Genomic DNA, 17,707 nt, shown 5'->3' on the forward strand with positions numbered 1-17,707 from the left:
TTACTTTTAGAATGTTATCGTGAAACAGATAAATTTTTAATTCATAGGTATTTGGCCTAGGTATTTTGACTAGTCCCTTTATTTGCTCACAAAGAATTATAACAAGAAATTTTTGAAAATTTAGATGAATAATGTCTTTAAGATTTCCTTATTCTTTGAGTATTTTAGTTGAGCCTAAACTGTTCTCATCATATAGATTTATTAAGTTGCTAAAGTTATTTAGAGTCTAAAATTCTGCATTATTTAAAATTTGCGTTAATATAGACTAATTACTATCACGAATAGACCTCAGAATTCATAATGATGCAAATACAATAGAAGTTTGTTTCTTACTCATGTAACAGTACTAGCAGATGAACAGTAAGCAGGACGACCTTCTTCCATGAAGTCATTTAGACTGTTGGAGCCTCTGCCATTTTCAAATGTGACTTCTAAGGCCACCGTTGGGGCCATCCTCATTTGAGCCAACCAGAAGGGAAAGACAGCACAGAGGCATGTACATGGAGATTTTCATGGACCAGGCACACATACTTCTACTCACGTTCCACTAGAAGAACTCAGTCACATGATCACATGTCATGTTTCTCAGGGAGTCAAGAAATGGAAGTTAGCTGTATGCCAGGGAAGATGACACCATGGATTTTGGTGAATAGCTTGCTGTCTATGCTACAGTTCACTGGCAACAAATATAGATTAAAGCCTAATGCTGGTGACTGAACTTATTTTTTTCCCCCCATAAATAATTCTGAAAATTCTCTATTTCAGCCTTGCAAATAGTTGTTTATTTTATAAAAGAGGGATAGAAATCTTGCTTTTCCTCTGGTTTGCTTTTCCTACTGTTTAAAAACAAAAAACAAAGGAAAAAAATCCTATTGTGGCCTGAAACTTTAAAATATTTATTTGTAAGAGTTAACGATTGTATTGTCTTCTAAAAGAGAATTAGATGATCTTAGAACCTAAACTAGATGATTCTTATCAGTGTTTTCCTTTCATTTTCCGTTGTTTTCCATTTTCATTACCAAACACCCTACCAGTTGTTCTTAGTGATGAGGATCAGGATTGTGGTTTATTATTTTTCTGGCAGAGTAACCATTTATGGTAGTGTGTTATTCATTTGGAACAGGAGTTCCACACCTTCACCCTTGAATACCTTCAAAACTCATATGTTTATGATACGTGTCTTGGAGCTTTTTCAGCATCTAGGTTCTATTGGACCCCAAAAGTCCTATTTTATTTAACACCTTGAGCCTACCTACCTTAAAAAACAATTTAGAAATAGGTACTCTTCTGTGAAAATAGAGGCAAAGGACACATTTATTATCTCCTTTTCATCCTTGAGCATAGTTTTTCCTCTGTGATCATCAAGTAGTCTCACGTGATTCTCAGGAAAGTTTAATACCTTTGATGTATTTAAAGAATCTTTCATTATTGGCTTTGGAGACCTTGCAAAGTCCTGTTTGAATTCTTTCTTGGAACACATATTAACAGGTTTGCACATGACATAGCACATGCGGCTTCCTTCACAGTTGGGTAATTTTTCCATTTTTAGAAAAATGACTTTTCTTCAGTGATAACCTTTATAAGGCTGGGTAGCATTCTGCATCTTGATCTTGATTACATCTCAGAGACCGAAGATATATGCTTGTTTGTATGTTTTCCCAGAATCTCTCAGAAGTCCAGGTAAGCTTTATACTAGAGTGCTGTTCTATATGATTCACATGAATTGAACTTATCTAACCCTCACCACAACCCTGTGAGGATCTAGATAACATTATTTTCTCCATTTTGCAGATGAGAAAATTGTGGTACAGAAGATTAAATAACTTACATAAGAACACCCATCCCATTTTTTAAAATTATAATATCTGTATACATGCTTCAAGGATTATACCAAAAACTGGTTCAGGGCTATTGGAGAACTGAAAAGCACTTATGAATCTAATCTATTTCAGTTATTATTATTCATTCTCTATTTAACAGTGAGTTTTTCCTCCTCACTTTTTCTTAAATCATAGCTTTTAATCCTTGTGATAGGTTCCAACCAGCAAGAACTTAACCTGATTTTAACCTTGAGAAATTGGATTATATAGTAGCCTGAAAATCTTGCTTGTTACTTACCTGAATCTGGGTTTAAAATGCCAAGAAGAAATTAAAATTGGGGCCTTTTGAGCCTGCTTAATTCAATACATTTAGACACAAAAATCCAATATTTCAGAACAATGTTGATATTTCAAGAGAGTCAATTTTTTAAAAGTTAATAAAAGAAGTACCCTTCTGAGCCAGTGATGGATTGGAATAACGTAAGAATAACATCTGAAAGGTTTGTGGTGGCTGATGTTAGGCCAGCATGTAGCATTTGCTTTCTTCCAGTAAAACTAGCTGAAGTAAAAAGAAAAAAGGATCTTATACTTTGACGAGACATTAAAAAATGATGGAGCATGCTTACAGCTGCATCTCAGTGGCATTATGTAAATTAAGCTATGGCAAAGCGTCTGTTTTCTAATGTTTCTGCTATCAAAGGATATACAAAATAGCTCTACAATAAACACAAACAGCTTAACACATATGAAGTGTTCACATCATATAAGACCTTTTGGGAGTGTGGGGGTAGAGGATGGTCATATGGACGTGAATTCTTTCCTATTTAAAAGAAGAATTTTTTATGAAAATTATAATATGGATAGTCTAATGTTCTTCCTTATTATATTAGTTGCCCCTATTCAAAACTCATTGATAATAGAGGACTTCTCTTAAATGAACTATGGCAGTGTTTTCTCATCTTTTTAATACTCAAGGCTCTCTTATAAATTTTCTTCCAACTAATCCACGTTTTGAAAAAGTTATCTGCCACATAGTCTGCATATCTTAATGAGGAATTTTCTCTTATTAAATTAAATATATATGTGTGTGCATATATATATATATATAACTCGTATGAGCTTCCGAACAGGATGAGATAACCACATGAGTGTTTTCACACTCAATGGATGTCATTTAAACTAAAAGCAAAGAAACTTACTTGTTTATCTTTCCTGCATAGTCTTGAAAGTAAATGTTTCATTTCTGTTCAATTTTTTAAAATATTCATAAAATACAGACCCTGATAAATGTCTTTGTGCATCATTATGACCTTAAAAAACATTAAGTAGGGGAGCTACCAAAATAAGTTCTGTAGTCTACATTAATTGTCTACATTAGCACTGTCCAATAGAGATATAATGCAAGCCACATATGTAATTTTAAAGTTTTTAGTAGCCATATTTTAAAAAGTAGCCATTTTTTAAGAGTAGGAAAAAAAAAGGGATGAAGTTAATTTTAATAATATACTTAGCTCAGTATATTATCATTTCAACATAAAATCAATATAAAAATTGAGAATCAACCAACAAAGGAATTGTATGAAAAAATACTAGGACCTTTTGCAGTTCAATAAGAAAAAACATATAATCCATGGAAAAAGTAGACAAGAGACCCCAACAGACACTGCAGAAAGTATAAAATGACCAATAAACAGGTAAAAATATGCTCAACTTCATTGATAATTATGGCCATGCAAATTAAAACCACAGTGCAAAGGAGAGTGGGGCAGAGTCAGGAAGAATGAGGACAGACTGGAATGCGCCTGCACCTCTCGTCTTGCTTTCACCACCTCTAACCAAAGGAAACCTGTAGAGTGTGATGCCTAGAGCTTCTCTTCCATCTCCCACGTCTTGCACCACTTTACTTTTGGTGAACGTTAATGAGGAGCCGTACAGGGAAGAGGATTCTAGGAAATATAGTTCCCAGTCTAAACGATTGACAATTGAACAGTCTGGCACAGTGAGACGACTACACACTCACCACACTTGCTAAGATGAAAAAAAACCAATGATACCCAATGTTGCTGAAGCTGTGGCACAGCTGGAATTCTCATACATTGCTAGTGTGAGTGTAAATTGGTAGAACTTCATTGGAAAACCTGGGCATTTTTTGCTAAAGTTAAATATGTATATTCTAATATCTAGCCAAAAAAAAGGACAGTATAAAAACATTCATAGAAGCATTATTTATAATAGCCCAAATCTGGAAACACACAAATGAGAATGAGTCATTTTGATATTGTCATGGAATCTTAGGACTCAATGGACACAAACTACATACGTGCATGGTTTAGCTGGTGAATCACACAGACACAAAAGAATGTATTGCATGATTCCGTTTGTATCAGGTTCAAAACTAGACAAAATTAATTTATGGTATTAGAAATCAGGTTAGTTTATACCTTTGGGAGCATTTTTTGGAGGGTGTACAAGGAGACTTCTAGTGCTGGCAATGTTTTAGTTCTTAACAAGGTCATGGTAACGTGGGCATACTTTATGATAAGTCCATTTGGTGATACACTTATGATCTGGGTACTTTTTGTGTGTTTTCATGATACACTTCAATAAAAAATCTTAAAAGGCTTAAAGAATAGCCTGTAAGCCTAAAAGAATTTTAGACATATTTTACATTCTTTTACTCAAACTAAATCTTTGATATCCAGTTTGTATTTTACACTTACAGCACATCTCAGTTCAGATTAGCCGCATTTCAAATGCTCGTAGCCACATGTGACTAGTGGCTACCTAATTAGACCATGCAGGTCTAGAACCCCACTATTTCAGACCTTCTCTAGATTTAGACTTTTATTTCAGAGCTTTCCTTGGGGTATGAGGTGGAAATAATATGGGATTGTTCCTCCCAAGGGCCTCATCGTAATTGTTTTGCTACTTCTCTGTTTTTATAGAATATTTTCTATTTAAGGCAGATGGTGGTTTTTGTGTGCAGGTTGACAAGATGCCCAACAACCACCGTTTTTGTTATTTTTTCTTATTGCTTTATTAGCCGTTCTTTACATGACCACCATTTTTTAAAGCAAACATTTTATTGAAGTATGATATGCCTACACAAAAGGGCACAAATTCTAAGTGTATAGCTCGATGAACTTTTACAAAGTAAACACCCCCATTATTTGTATTCACGAAGCAGAACGTTACCAGTATCCCAGAAGCTCCTGCTTTGTGCCATCTCCCGGTTGCTACCCCCAGAGCAGAACCCAAATTATAACACTATAGATTAGTTTTGCCTGTTTTTGAACTTTATATAAATGAAATAATAAGTATATACTTTCGTGTGGCTTGTTTTGCTTAAAATTATGTTTGAGTCACTCATACTATTGAATGTAGCTATGGTTCTTTTATTCTCATTGCTCTATAGCGTTCCATCATGTGAATATACCACAATTCATCTGTCCATTTTATTGTTGTTGGGCATTTAGGTAGTTTTCCATTTTTGGATAATTAGTGCTACGTGTGAACATTTTTGTGCATATCTTTTAGTGAATGCTATGTTCACATTTCTGTTAACCGAGTTTAATTGCTGTGCTGTAGAATAAGCATTTATCAGTTTAAGTAGATAACTACCAAGCAGTTTTCTAAAATGGTTGTGCCAGTTTACACTCAACTGAAGCTATGAGTTTTAGTTACTCCGTGTGCTCACCACTTGGTATTTTTTGGTTTTGTCATGGTTGTTGTTGTTGTAGTCATATGGACATTTATCTGTTCTAATCAGGTCTTAAGCACAGATGTGTGGTATCTCATTATGGTTCTAATTTGCATTTCTTTGATGACAAATGAAGTTGAACACTTTTTCTCATTTTTGCTGGTCTTTGGATATCCTATGGAGTGCCTGTTAAGTTTCTTGCCTTTGTATTCCGGATAAAAGTTCCTGTCATGTGTGTGTATTATGGATACTATCTCTTCTCTCTAGCTTGCCATTCCACTCTCTTAATTATGTCTTCTGATTAAGTTATTAATTTTAGTGTAGTCCAATTTAACAAAAGAAATCTTATGTTTAGTGCTTCTTTGTGTCCTGCTAGAAAAATCTTTGCCCGCCTCTAAGGTTATAAGTATATTCTCCTGTTTTCTCTCTAAAAGTATTTTTGTTTTAACTTTCACATTTAGCTCTGTAATCCATCCAGAATTAATTAATTGTGTGAGATAGGGGGTTAAGCTTCCTTATTTTCCATATAGATAGCCAATTAACATGCAATGCTGTGCCGTCTCCATTGTAAATCAGTGACTTTCATATATAATTCTGTTCTGAGCTCTTTCCATTACAACTTTTTTTAAAGCGAAGTGGTTTATATGTGGGAAGTTCTTAAGATAAGAATTCTAGAGTTAAGTGGAATTAGTTTATTCAAGATAATCTAGGAAGCAGTATTAGGGCATTTATCTTTTTTTTTGAGTGTACATCCTTATCAGTAAATGAGGTTTGAGCCTATATATGTATATATGTGTGTGTGTATATATATAGTATATGTATACTATATATGCACTACTGCTTTAATATGTTATTTTCATTATAAAACAAAATTGGAATTAAAAAGGAAATAATAAAACAGAAATAGCAATTCTAATATTTTCTTCCTATACCCCTATATCAGCCAGGATGGGCTGGGTTATGTGTGTTAACAGCCCTCAAATTTCAGTGGCTGAAAACAGCATCAGTTTGTTTCTCGCATGCTACATGTCCATTATGGTTTGGCTTCAGTGCTCATCTGCATTGTTCTTACTCTGGCACCCAGACTGATGGAGCAGCCACTTTCTGGAAGCTTGCTGGTCACAGGGACAGAGGAAAAGATAATGGGGAATTAACCCTTAAATCTTCTGCCTAGGTGTGACACCTGTCACTTCTGCTCACATTTCATTGTCCAAAAAAAGTTACATGTCCTCACCTAATTGCAGAGAAGAAAAATCCTAATCTTGTGCCCAGAAGGAGAACTGGAAATATTTCAGACAGCACTAAAAACTGTCGCTGCTGAAATTACTGATTTCAGAGAACACAGCCATGGATTTGTGTTTGTCTAAGAAAATAAACACATAAAGACAAGTCCTTTTAGTTTTTTCTATTCCATTTTCTTTTTAAAACCCTACAGTCCTAAGATATGAGGTTAGTACAAGTAAAGGCATAGTGATCTCTCTTGCTGAAAACCTTTTAACGGCTTCTCTTTGCCCTCATTACATAACCCAGACACCTAACGTGGCCACAAGCTACCTTTCCAGCCTCACCTCGTGCCATTCACACCGCACCTCCACCACGCTGGCCTTGCCATTCCTTGAAGGAGACATGTGCTCCCTGCTTCTGTCTTGAGTGTTTTTCCTCCCTTTCTCCTTGTTTTTACCTGCTTATTCTTTAACTTTTAGGTAAATATTTCCTCAAGGAAATCCTCTGTGACGCCCAGGGTAGTTAGAGTCTTGTCTGTTCTCCACTCTCATAGTGCTCTGTACTTTGCTTTCAGAGAAGCTGGTCCAGTGTTTAAGGAGATTTTTGCACTATTATTTGTTCAGTCTATTTCTTCAGTTAGCGCACAGGCTCCAAGGGGGCAGGATCGAGTCTGTTTTGCTCACCACTGTGAGCTGCTCCTTGTGTAGCCCAGTGACTGCATATAATAGGAGCTCATTAAATATTGAGTTTGGTTGTGGTTTTATGTCTGTGACATTTTGTAGTCTATCTAGAGAACGTGCCTGAGACATTTATACAGTCCATAGAAAACAATTTGATGATAAAAAGTTAATCACACAAACTGAACGTACACTCTTGCTTCATGCCTCTCTGTGTCTTAGGGAGTCTGAGATTCCAAGTAGGAATGCTTTTCCCATTCTCTCTGGATTGGGATAACCCTCATCTAGATTTTAACATTATTTAAGTGTTTTTCTTTTTGCTGTTTCTCGAGTGATATTTTTATGTTTAAGTTGAAAGCCCTACAGTCAAAGAATATATCACATTTAACATAAATGGCAGTAAAACTGACCAAGCAATAAGTGTGTTATATAGAGATGATGAATAAACAAATAAGCTGTGTAATATTCAGCTGTGTTTTCTTATAGCTTTCTGGAGACGGCACTGAATTACCAAAACACAGTGTGATTTATTTTTTGTGATACTTCGCATCAGCAAAAGGGCGTATATTAGATGCTTGGAAAATGCTTAGCTACAAATTTATGTCCCTCACTGTTTGTCTTCATTTATGTGTGTTGTGGAAAACTTCGGTCTTTTCTGTTTCTCTTTTCAGAAAGAATAACAAATTTGATCACCTTCTTGTCTGTATGTTTCCGTGTGGGCTGTCAGTGCTATTCTTCATTTAAAATGCAAAATATTCTAATAGAATTAACTCCTATAATAATAATCTTATTGGTGAAATGGATAGGATGATACAGACATTGTTATCTCTAAGCCTCTGATAGTTGTGTTCCCCATTTTTATTCTAGAAGAGAACCACTGCTTCCCATCAGTAAGAAGGTAGGATTAAAAGGAACATGAATAAGGATTATAGTTGTGCATCACTTAATGGTGGGAATAATTCTGAGAAATGCGTCATTAGGTGATTTCGTCATTGTGTGGCTGTCAGAGTATAGTTACATGAACCTAGATGGCATAGCCTACTACACACCTAGGTTATATGATACTAATCTTATGGGACCACCATCGTGTATGTGATACAATGTTGACTAAAACATTGTTATGTGGTACATGACTGTATATTTGCCAAGTCTGTCTATTTATTCAAAAAATGTTTATGAAGTATCTGCTTTGTGCCAGAAGTTGGGGAAACTCAGAAAGAGATGGACACTTTCTATAAGACTTTAAATTTTTGTTTCAAATGACAACATTCTGCTAAGAGCTGAGTCTCAGTCTTTTGCTATAGCTGTGTCAGTTTTCTCACCTATAGAATGGGGATGATAAAATACCCATCTCATAAAGTTCTTGTGGGGAGTAAATAAGTCCATGCACTTAAAGCACTTACCCCAGTGCCTGGCATATAGCACACATTCAGTATATGTTAGCTGTTATTTACTATGAGGCCTTCTCACAGTTAGCCTCTTAACTACTTATTTTTCTGGTTTTTTTCCCCCCTTATTCTTCCCATATTGCCATCAGAGTTAAATTTCTAAAACATAGATATGAGTGTGTAACACCACCTCTTTGATACCATCTTCTCGACTTTAACACCTTTTGGGGTTTTCTATTATCTCAAACACATGGATGGCATTTAGCATCTTACCGTCTGACCCTGACCTTCCTTACCAAATCAGCTTTTCCCTTGACCCCCCACTAGGTTGCAGCCCCAATAGGCTGCACACTTATATTTCTCTGTCTTGGCTTGTGCCCTTCCTTTTGCCTAGAATTCCTGCTGTAGGCCTCACCCGTCTTATCCTCAGCCTGAAGAAACAGTTCTCTATGAGCCACTCAGAGATTCCTCTTATTCTTCCCAGACAGAATTTTTGATCCCTGTCATTTATATTTCTTTAGCATTGATCGCATTATTAAAGTTAATTACATGGGTCTTGCTCTCCTACCACCTTGTGAGTTCCTTGAGAGCCGAGACCATAACTTGTTCATCATTGTATCACTAGAACCTAATAGGCACTCGGTGAAAACTTGTTGAAATAATGGATTGAGATTTGGTTTAATTTTGTTTTGATTTCAATGTGTTTTTTGTATTCTAGGTTCTGGGCCTTGTCCAAAATATGAGTGTTTTCCAGTGTCCAAAATGTAGACACAAAACTCATATTTTTGGTGCTGATGGTGCAAAGAGACTGGCACGGACCCTTGATCTTGATGTTCTCGGTAAGACCGTAGGATATTCTTTGGCAGAGAAAATGGCAGAAGGGAAAGTGGGGATAAGGCATGGTGATGAAGAGTGTTTCAGAAAATGATGAATTGTTTCTGCCTTATGTTCTAAATTAAGGTAGTATAGCGCAGTTGTGTGTGCTGTCCTTTCTTTGGCTTTTTGTAATGCTTCATTAGTGGAAGACTTTTTGAATAGGAGTTTTGTTCTGCCAATTATGACAACCTCTGTCATAGATAAAAACTTCTTATAACTTGAATTTGAGAAGAGAGTTTTGTGGTGAGTACTGAGATTTGAAGCTTCTGTTTTAAATAGTAGTCATCAGTTTGTTTGCTAAAGTGGGAACACATCTCTCAGTATAAACAGATACATGAAAATACCCGTTCAGTATGTTGTGGCAACCTTTGGAAGTGTCATTTCTCGTTACATATGGAAAAATGCCTTCCTGATCAGTTCTGAATTTATCAGTCCTTCTGCTCTAGAAAGACAATATTTCTGTAATCTTCATCTATATGTTTGTCGTGCTTATCTGAAATTTATGTTGTATATACTGTTCACGTTACTGAATTGAAGGATTAATTAATGTTTTGAGAAGAAGTAACATCATATGTTAAGTGAGCAAAACACAGATTTTGGATAAAACATGATTTTTTTAAAAACCCACAAGCAACTTAATGGACTTTTTAGGAAACATGTTTTAATGTTTTACTTATGAATGAGTTTCTGTTCTGGGCAAAGGCAGATGTTAGATGCTGAATAAGGGAGGCATAGAGTGAATTATTAGTTTTAGGTAGTTAACAATTAAGATCCCTTAGAGATCAAGGAATTTCAAAACATTCTTTATTATAATTAAGTTTCTAAAAGTTAATGTTAAAAATATTATTGTTATGCATTTGTAGTATAGCAGCCAACAGAATACTAGGTGAATACTAATGATATATTTTGATACATTGCTATAATTAGAGCCACTAATTATATTCTGCAACTGTTTTTCATTTAACTAACCTAGAAAGTTCAATTTACCAAATCTGCATAGTAACATCACAGATTGACATTCACTTATATAATAAAGTAAATGTGTAATTATAATGGCATTATTGAATTATGCTGACAATATTATAATTCCCTAATTTCTAAATGGGTGGTACAATTTTGTAAGTCAGTTATTTAGAATTTGAAACATAGCTCCTAGAGAAACATTCTCACATATGGAAGTTACATTTTAACCAACAGCTCACAAATGTATAGTTACCCTAAAAATGTATCAGAAACAGTGATTACTGATCACAAAAACAGAATAGTGCTATAGACTGCTATAGCTAACAGTGTTATGGGAACTCGGGGTACATCTCCTCCTTTTAGTGCAGTCAGGGGGCCGAGGGGGATCTCCCATGAATGGGAGAGGGGCCCCAATAACAAAAAGGGGTTGTTACTGGGAATGAGAAACTGAGATCAGGGAAGCAGCTCTCCCAGCTGTGGCCTCCTGACTGGTTGAACCTCCCAGGAACCCTTATTCTCCTTTACTGACTCCCTGGCTGCCTCTTAAGTTATTTTCACCCATTGGGCTCTTTTGAATGATTTTTTGGTAAAATGGCTCTTCAGAACTTTATCCATATTTACCTACACGGACAGTTTCTGCATAGTAGTTAAGGCCTCAGATCATCTCACAGAAACCCCTTTAACTTTTGTCTCTGAAACATGTTCTCGCTGCCTTCAGACCTAGCCCCTCCAAGATACTTTCCAAGGCCGGGCTGCACCTCACTCGCTCTCCAAACTTTTATTCCTTTTTATCCTTCTCTGTGTACAACTGTTAGCTCATTACCACTCTCACTAGGCCACCTATTTTCTACCAAGGTTTTCCTCTTTCTTCTTCTACTCTTCTGTGTAGGATTGTGAGTCTTTGGAGGGCAGAAGCGATGTCGGTGGGTGGCTATATAAAGGAGAAGGATTTACTTTTTTTTCTTCCATTATTGCGATAGAAATGAAAGCATTCAGGATTCCTTACTATTATGGCAGTTCATAAGAGAAAAAACTTTATGATTTCTAAGAGTTTTCTATAACATTTTTCCCCCTGCCTGCCCCGTGACAGTTTCTGCAGTCTTATGCTTATCTATAGAACAGACATCAAATGTACTGAAAAGCTAATCTTTAAATGGCTACTGAAATTCATGTATTTTGTTGTTTAGTTATTGAACATTTAGGAAAGACTTAAAGAGTTGGTTAAGATCTCAAAATGTGCTGACAAGAGAAGCATGAAATATATCTGTTCCTCCATGTGCTTCATACTATAAATTGTAGTAGGTTTGTAGTTTTGTAACATATACCTCTGAATTATTTACATTGCCTCTCATGTTGCTAAATGACTTATTTATATAACACACACATGCACATGTTTCAATTACCTTTGCATGGATTTGGAGTGGTTCTAAGAATGCTGAGTACCATGACAAATCAACTCTTCTACTTAAGACTCCATTTACTGCATTTTAAATCTCAGCCTTATGAAAGGCTTCCTTTGTGATGGTGGAGTCAATTGGATGATGGATCATAGCATTTCCCCCCTACATTCTACCACCTGATAGTAATATATTCTCAGAAAAGGCACACAGCCTCTCTGACCTCAGGTCTGTTTATTGGAGGTTCTTGTATATTTCCTGAGATTTCATCAAGCTCACAAATTATATATAATGCTATATAGATTAATATATAATAAAAAAATAATTCTATCTGATAAAGAGGCAGGTAGTTGAGATAATAGGTCTGGCCTACTTTTTAACTGTTCTCTTAGCTCACTCATCTGCCAACATTGGGAAGATTATTTTGTTGTACTTTTTTTTTTTTTACTACTTTGCCTCCTCATCCTTTCCTCTTCAATTTCCTCTTATTGTGTGATATGATGTGTCTATATCAGATATTATAGGGAGAAATAATTTACAAATGTCTTCCAAGCCATTTCTTGCTGGAAGACCTCCAGCAAAGAATAAATCAGAGGCCTTATCCCTTCATTGACTGCCACATAGCTTTCATCTATGCATATGCAATCACTGTGCTACCCTCAAATGGAATATTTTGCTCCTAATTTTCATTTGAAATTCCTTTTTTAGAGATTTATCAATTTGAGGATAGTCATAACTCAAGTTGATTTGAATCAGTTTAGTTTATTAGATATTGTTTCTTTCTGAAGTTCAAATACCGAAATTCCAAATGCCTGTATAAACTTTTGTAGTGCTAATGGCTATCTGGTGGGCTCTTTTAGGAGATGTTCCTTTGCATCTGAATATAAGGGAAGCTTCAGATACAGGCCAGCCGATTGTGTTTTCACAGCCTGAAAGTGATGAGGTAAGTTATATTTGTAAATGTGTATTTTTATTTCTTTTTACAGAATATATACTTTTTGGTATATAGAAAGAAAGTTGAGAAGATCAAGTTTATCTGTTTGCAATGTGTATATTAAACAAAGATTAGTTAACTTATCCAAAGCATCTTTAAGTAACTATTTTATATGGTAGATATACCAGTGCTGGCTCTGATTTATCAACTGAACAAGTTCACTTACAAAGAATCATTACCCAGCCAGTTTTCTCATGAAGAACACAAACAATGAGAGTTTGTAAAGTTCTTATTTTGCTGGGTAGCAATATCTAACTGCCCAAGGTTATTATATTTCAGTATTAGAAGTTCAGCTGATTGTTGGGAGAAGGGAACCAATCTAAGAAAGTATTGAATTGGATGTAGGCAAATTGTATAATCCATTAGAGGTGGGATTTTCATTGCATTTATTTTAATAAATATGACTGGGGAGGTAAGGTGGCAAAACTAGTAGTGTGTTATTAGCCGACATCTTTGGGAATACAGTTGATAGACTTTCAAGGTTGCTAAAGCTTTACGACTTTAAGCATAAAGTCTTTTATTTTGCTCTTTTTAAATAGAAATAAAATTAATCATATATGTCTCTTCTTTCCTACGTAGCACTTGCTGTTAGAGTTAGAAACTAAGCCATCATCTGAGACGTCAGTTTTGGTGTAGTTTTTGTGCTCCTTTGCTGAACAGCCCCAATCAATCTTCTAATAGTTTTCCTTTTTTTCCCCCTTAGTTAATGGGTGTAACTTTACAGTACTGTTATTTAGTCCATTTGTAACCACTACCCCTTTCATTCTAGTTTGCTTCCTCTAATCTTGCGTGGACTGGACAATAAAAGAGCCAAGCTCGGTTAGAGCTGTGAGTAAAGTCAGAGTACGTCGACAGTTAGGAATCTTGGAGGAGTAGAGCAGGTTCATTTTGAGCTCTCTCTTCCAGGGGCCCAGAGGTTCTTTCGCGTTCTTAAGAGTCTGCACCTATGGCATAGGTGCTTGAGTTGCTGGGAGTATGATCTCTGAGTAAATATCGTGTAGCATTTATCATTGTTTTACTTTTCTCTACCTTTTAGGTATTAAATGTCAAAATTCCTTTTCAGTCTTGTCTTAGAAATTCTTCAGATAAGCAAAAAACATAATCCTTTATTACTCATGATTAAAGTCTGGCAATCCTAACCACCATAGCTGGACTTGACTTTATGCAGTGAATGACAAGTTGTATGAAAATTGTTTTTTCTTAATTACACACTGTTAAATTCCTCCCAAGAATAAAGACACTCTATGCTGATTCCTTATGAGTAAGAATAATTACTTACTAGTTTATTTCAATTATGATTTTAGATTTTTTAATATTTTTTTCCCACCTGTCCATTATTGCTTTTTTTCTTTGAGATTCTCCAGAAGCAAGGAACATTTCAAGGAAGTTAAAGGAATGTCATATAAAGGAGAACATATAGCAACCGTCAAAAGATAATATAATTTTAAACTCTAAACAGCAGTGCTCGTGGAGTTTTGGGAGTGATATTCTTTTAATCTCATTTACATTTGTATAAACATTAGACCTATTTTACTGTTGCTAAGTGACATGTATGAGAATGTGAACAACTTAACCTTTTGTGGTTTGCGCTCGGATTGATTTGGTGCGGTCTCTGCAAAAATGGTGAGAATCTCACATACCACATCGTCAACCTTAAATATGAAGACTTCTGAACAGTTTTAAGATTTAGACATGGTCATGAAAAGGAAAAAAAATGGTGCTTTATATTTATTTTGTTTTCATAGATGTTATTATTTCCTACTCTTAGATTGCAGACGTTCATCATTATTAATCATCTTCCTAAGCATAATAGCAATTAAAGTAAGCGAGACGCTGTTAGGCATTTTGTTTACATAATTTCTATGCTCCCAACAACTTAATGCAAGATGTAAGTAGTTCCCGTTTTGCACATGAAGAAACTGAGGTTCAAGAAATTAAATAATTTTCCTAGGGTTACACAACTAATAAATGATAAGATGTCATTAAAAGACAAGTCTGTTCCTTATTTACAGTAAGGAACTTGTCCAAGATAATACTAGAGGCCATGTCCACACCTGCTCTGACACCATAGTCCATACAATCTCTTGCCAACACAGTACCTGCTTGCCTTCAAAATTAACTACACGATTAGTTCAGCGTCTGTCTGTTGTGTATATTGAGGCTAGCTTTCAGTTCACCTGCTTTTCCTGTCACAGACATCTAGAGAAGAGAGTGAGCAAACTCTGCCCCTCAGGTCCCATTGGCATGCACAACAGCAGGGCCTAACATAGGGGATCTTAACCTGAGAATCCCCTGAAGTTATATCCAGATGTATGAATGTGTCTTTTTCTGGGGAATTGGACAACAGCTTTATCAGGTTTTCAAAGGGGTCTCTTTGTGGAAGGAAAAGCATAAATCTGTATCAGCTTGGGGTTTCATTACCAAGACTGCCACTTTCTAATAGTGACCTTAGGCAAATTCCCTGATGTCTCTGAACCTTTCTCTCCATCTGTAAATTGATGTCATAATGAGGAGGATTAAATGAGATGACGATGTGAAAATACTTTGAAAAATGCCAAGTAGAATACAACTGTGAGTATTTATTACCTTCTGAAATTTCCTATATGAGATGTAGTGGCACTAAATGTCTTTCCTCTTCCCTTTATCAAAAGGTTGAGTCTCTTTGTGCCCTTCTCCTTACATAGCATCAAGTAAATGTCACTCTTTGATGGCATTTAAAAATCAGAGTAGCAGAATTTGGATCATGAGGTGAGAGCAGAGCTCTCAGCTTCAACATTAAAGGTGTTAAGTCCTGCATGTGAGGAAGTTGTTCTTGAGTCGTGGAATCGGGATCTTCCTGGCTGTGCTTGTGATGAGCCTCCCCTCCTGATGACCCCCTTGCCTTTCCCTGTGAGCTCAAGTGGAGCTGTGGCCTCAGGAGCTGGTCCCAGCCCTGTCGACAGCTTCTCTTGTATTCATGGGAGCTTAATGCCCCTTCTGCATGCATGTCTTCGTCTAGAGAATGAAGGGGGTGTTTACTTGCCAACATGATAAACTTCTGCAAAAGTTAGTGGGACAGAACCTATAAAATTTTTTGTTAATCATTAACTCCTTAGATTGACACTTTTTGTTGTTTGCTTTTAGGGGTCGACCTACAGGCAGAATCATTAATCAGTTCAAGTTGCATCTTTAGTTTTTTGTTTTTTCCAGTTTTTAGCTTTTTCTCACTCCACCTTCTCTTCTCCATCTTCCATCACTCCCTCCTCCCAACACCAGTTTCCAGGACTGTCATTCTCTACCCATAAAATCTTTTAAAATTAGGCATTAGGGATTTAATGCTCCCAGTCACGTTTAACTTTCAGAAGAGGCAAATACTGAAGAGACAGTGATTGTTTAAAGGTATGAATTGTGCCGAATGTGAGGCGTCGTAGGGAAAGTTGGGACGGATTACAGTCCCAGTTAAAACGCGCCAGCAAGCTGCTGCCTGCGTGGCCATTGGGCCAAACCTTTTGCACATGTGCACCCTTAGCAAAGGGGAGGAATGGAAATCCCAAATAGAAATAGGGCAAAATAGCCGGAGAATCCACCAGAGGAAAGGCAAGAAAGCAGACGCTCAGGACTTAGAACTCTTAAATTCAGTAGCTTTTCCTCATGTTTGTGTGATTATAATTGTTAATTCAACTCTGTCTACCTTTTGCTTTTGATTGAGTCCAGGACACAAATAATGGACCCATGATTGACTGATAATTTTGTGGTTTCATCCTTTTTATCAAAAATCTTAATATTGGCATACAGAAAAGTGTGCTATAAGATATTCCTGGTAAAGACTTTCAAATATAAGTGGAAACTTTATTATCTTTTAATTTCTAAATTATTACCTCATAGCCTTAATGTGAAATGACTGTGTATGATAAATTCGAACTTCAGATCTTTAAAAACAAAGGAAAAAATCTCTCCATAAAACTTCTTGCACTTTCATTGCCGTCCATTTCCTTTTCCTTGTTAATGACAAAGCAGACAAGTAGGCTCCAGCTGTATTATCTGTGCCTCTAGATGGCCCAGGAAACGATCTTGAATAGGAGAGAGGGTTAGTCTGTGTAGAGTTGAGCTGATGAAAGAGGAGAGTATTCATAGTTTGAGAAATCCGAATCATAATTTTTACATGTGATGTGTGTGTGTTGCCTTTTTGCTAGTTATGGGCTAAACAAAAGGGAGACATTTAATTTACTTATCCCTCAGGTGGGAGAAGTGCCCAAAAGTTAATTTGTATGACCTTTTCACTGAAATTGCACATTACTTGAGGACACAATAATAATAATAGCAGCCACTAATATTTATTATTTACTTCTTTTGTGCCAGCACTTCACATACTTTATTCTTACTTAACACTCCCCCAAACCTTTTGAGGTAGGTACTATTAGTATAACCATTTTGCAGTTATGGAAACTGGGCCCAGAAGTGTTAAGTAACTTGCCAAAGGCCTCACAGCTGATAAGTAATAGAGCTAAGATTTTAAACCATGCCTGTCTGACTTCAGGGCCCCACTCTTCACCAGTGGGCTATTTTCCTTCCGTTTTATATCATTACATCCCACAGATTTCCCAAAACAATGCCTTGCACACAAGAAGAACCAAAACATGTTTGTTGAAATGATACTTCATTGGCTGAAAAAATTCAATCTCAACAATT

At 36.1% G+C, this 17,707-nt stretch overlaps 1 protein-coding gene across 9 annotated transcripts in view; it reads left to right on the forward strand.

Annotated features, from left to right (window-relative positions):
* Nucleotides 1-17,707, forward strand: part of NUBPL (NUBP iron-sulfur cluster assembly factor, mitochondrial) — a 252,602-nt gene that overhangs the window by 181,413 nt on the left and 53,482 nt on the right. For all 9 annotated transcript variants that reach the window (XR_011501541.1, XR_011501542.1, XM_044765455.2 and 6 more), the window contains 2 exons: nucleotides 9,528-9,648; nucleotides 12,906-12,988. Coding sequence is in view for 7 of the 9 variants with exons in the window: in XM_044765455.2 (XP_044621390.1) it covers nucleotides 9,528-9,648; nucleotides 12,906-12,988 (204 nt within the window). In the remaining 2 variants the exon portion in view is untranslated. The remainder of the gene's footprint in view (nucleotides 1-9,527; nucleotides 9,649-12,905; nucleotides 12,989-17,707) is intronic.

The sequence above is a fragment of the Equus asinus genome, chromosome 2 (assembly GCF_041296235.1).
Source record: "Equus asinus isolate D_3611 breed Donkey chromosome 2, EquAss-T2T_v2, whole genome shotgun sequence".
NCBI classification, from domain to species: domain Eukaryota; kingdom Metazoa; phylum Chordata; class Mammalia; order Perissodactyla; family Equidae; genus Equus; species Equus asinus.